At 69.2% G+C, this 1731-nt stretch overlaps 1 protein-coding gene across 1 annotated transcript; it reads left to right on the forward strand.

Annotated features, from left to right (window-relative positions):
* Window positions 1–1125: 1125 nt before the first annotated feature.
* On the forward strand, window positions 1126–1512 carry H696_03523 (hypothetical protein; the record flags this gene model as incomplete). The annotated part of the gene is made up of 2 exons (XM_009497391.1): window positions 1126–1372; window positions 1502–1512. The coding sequence occupies 2 exons, from the start codon at window positions 1126–1128 to the stop codon at window positions 1510–1512; spliced, it is 258 nt and encodes an 85-aa protein (XP_009495666.1).
* Window positions 1513–1731: the final 219 nt, after the last annotated feature.

The raw sequence follows: 1731 nt of genomic DNA on the forward strand, positions 1-1731 counted from the left end.
GGGGGGGGGGGGGGGGGGGGGCACAGGGCGCCGCCCGCGCCGTCCGCGCCGTCTCGATCTGTTCTACAGAAGCGCCGGGGCCGCGGCAGTATGCGGGCCAGGACTCGCGCCAGTATGCGGGCCAGACTCGTGCCTCCCTCGCCCCCGCCCGCAGGGTGGATGGAGACCGCATGTCCTGGGTCGGCCGCGGTGCCGGAAAAAAAGCTGACAGAGCCGGCCCCGAACGCACGAAGGGTCGACCGAGCGCGAGGGAGAGGGAGACAGAGGGAGAGAGAGAGAGAGAGCGAGGGTAGGCCGTCCGAATGCATTGGCAGATGGCTGTTTGGCCAGGGTCGCCCGCCGCCCGCACCCCAAGGGCTCCGCGAAGGGAGGCCGAGCCACCCCCGCCTCCCCTGTCTGGACCCCCTTTGTGCGGGAGCTCGCCCCCCCTCTCTCCCGGTTGGTAACTCCGTCGCCGGGGGGCAGGTTCGTTTTGATCTAACCCTCTTGGGGAGGGAGCCGAGGGCGAACCCTGGGCCCGTGCCGCGCGTGTCCCCGCGAGACATGCATGTGACCTTTCCACCGGCACAACGCCGACCCTGCAATGTGCGTGCGCCATCCCCGCCGGCAGTACGTTCCCGCTGGTCCGGCGGACGGGAGGGAGACTGCCGCCCTCTCGCTGCACCAACAGGCCCAGCTCCCGGTCCGTACTCCACATCAGGGGGGTGGGGGAGCATCGCCGAAGAAAAAAAAAACACCCACACGGGGACCATGAGAACGATCGGCAGCCGGCACAGGCTCTCCGATATACTGGCATGTATTATTTATTTGACAGAGAGGCCAACGTGGGCGCTTGGCGTGCTTCAGCGCCTCTCCAGGGCGCCGCGGGCGCTGGGGGCTAGCTGGAGTGCGGCCGGCCATGGGCGAGATGGCTCCGATCGTGAGGCTGACGATCCCTCCTGCCAGGGGACCGGGTTGCCCCCGAGAAGGCCTCCGCCCTGCCCCGGATCAAAGTCCTCCAGTGCAGGCTGAAAGGGCACCAGGGCCTGCGACGGGCACACCGATCCTGGAGGGCACCCTCCCCCTCTGCCCTATTCCCCCCCCCCCCCCCCACCCCCCTACACTTGACGAGAGAGAGAGATCGATATGTCCGCCTCCCCTGCCCGCATTCCCCTCGGTGGGCCGACGGCCAAGCTTCCGTCCGACTCGGTGTTCCGCATCGAGATCAACAAGGACCGGCATAAGTTCGGCTGCGCCCACTGGACCTTCTTCGCTCCGGATCCCCAGGAGGCCGGAAAGGAGGACGGCCCGGTGCGCGCCGAGTGCGAGCGCCTCCACGGGCACAACTACTATATCCGGGTGTACTTCCATGCTCGCGGGTCCCTGACCCATGGTGCGCCAGCCGGATGCGCCTCTGTCCCCCCCGCCCCCCCTCCGCCAAGGTGCCGTGGGCGCCCCTCTTTTGCCCGGGGAACGTGGGCTTCCACATGCGCATACAGTCACAGCAAATGGTCCTGGCCAGCCTCAGTGTGACGAGAGGGCCCGGGATGATGCAATTCCTGGCGAAAGTCAGAACGGATCCAGCCGGGGGGGGGGGGGCGGGGGCGAGCCGGCCCGGGGTGCCAGGCCGTGCACCCTCAGCACCTGCCCGGAGAGGGTGGCATAGCTGATCCCGGTTTCGGCGCCGGGGAATGGGCTGGGCCGAGGCCGGCCGCCGTTCGGCTCGCAGGTTGGCCGGGGGCCGAAGGGGGG

Source organism: Fonticula alba (assembly GCF_000388065.1).
Source record: "Fonticula alba strain ATCC 38817 unplaced genomic scaffold supercont2.5, whole genome shotgun sequence".
NCBI lineage: Eukaryota > Rotosphaerida > Fonticulaceae > Fonticula > Fonticula alba.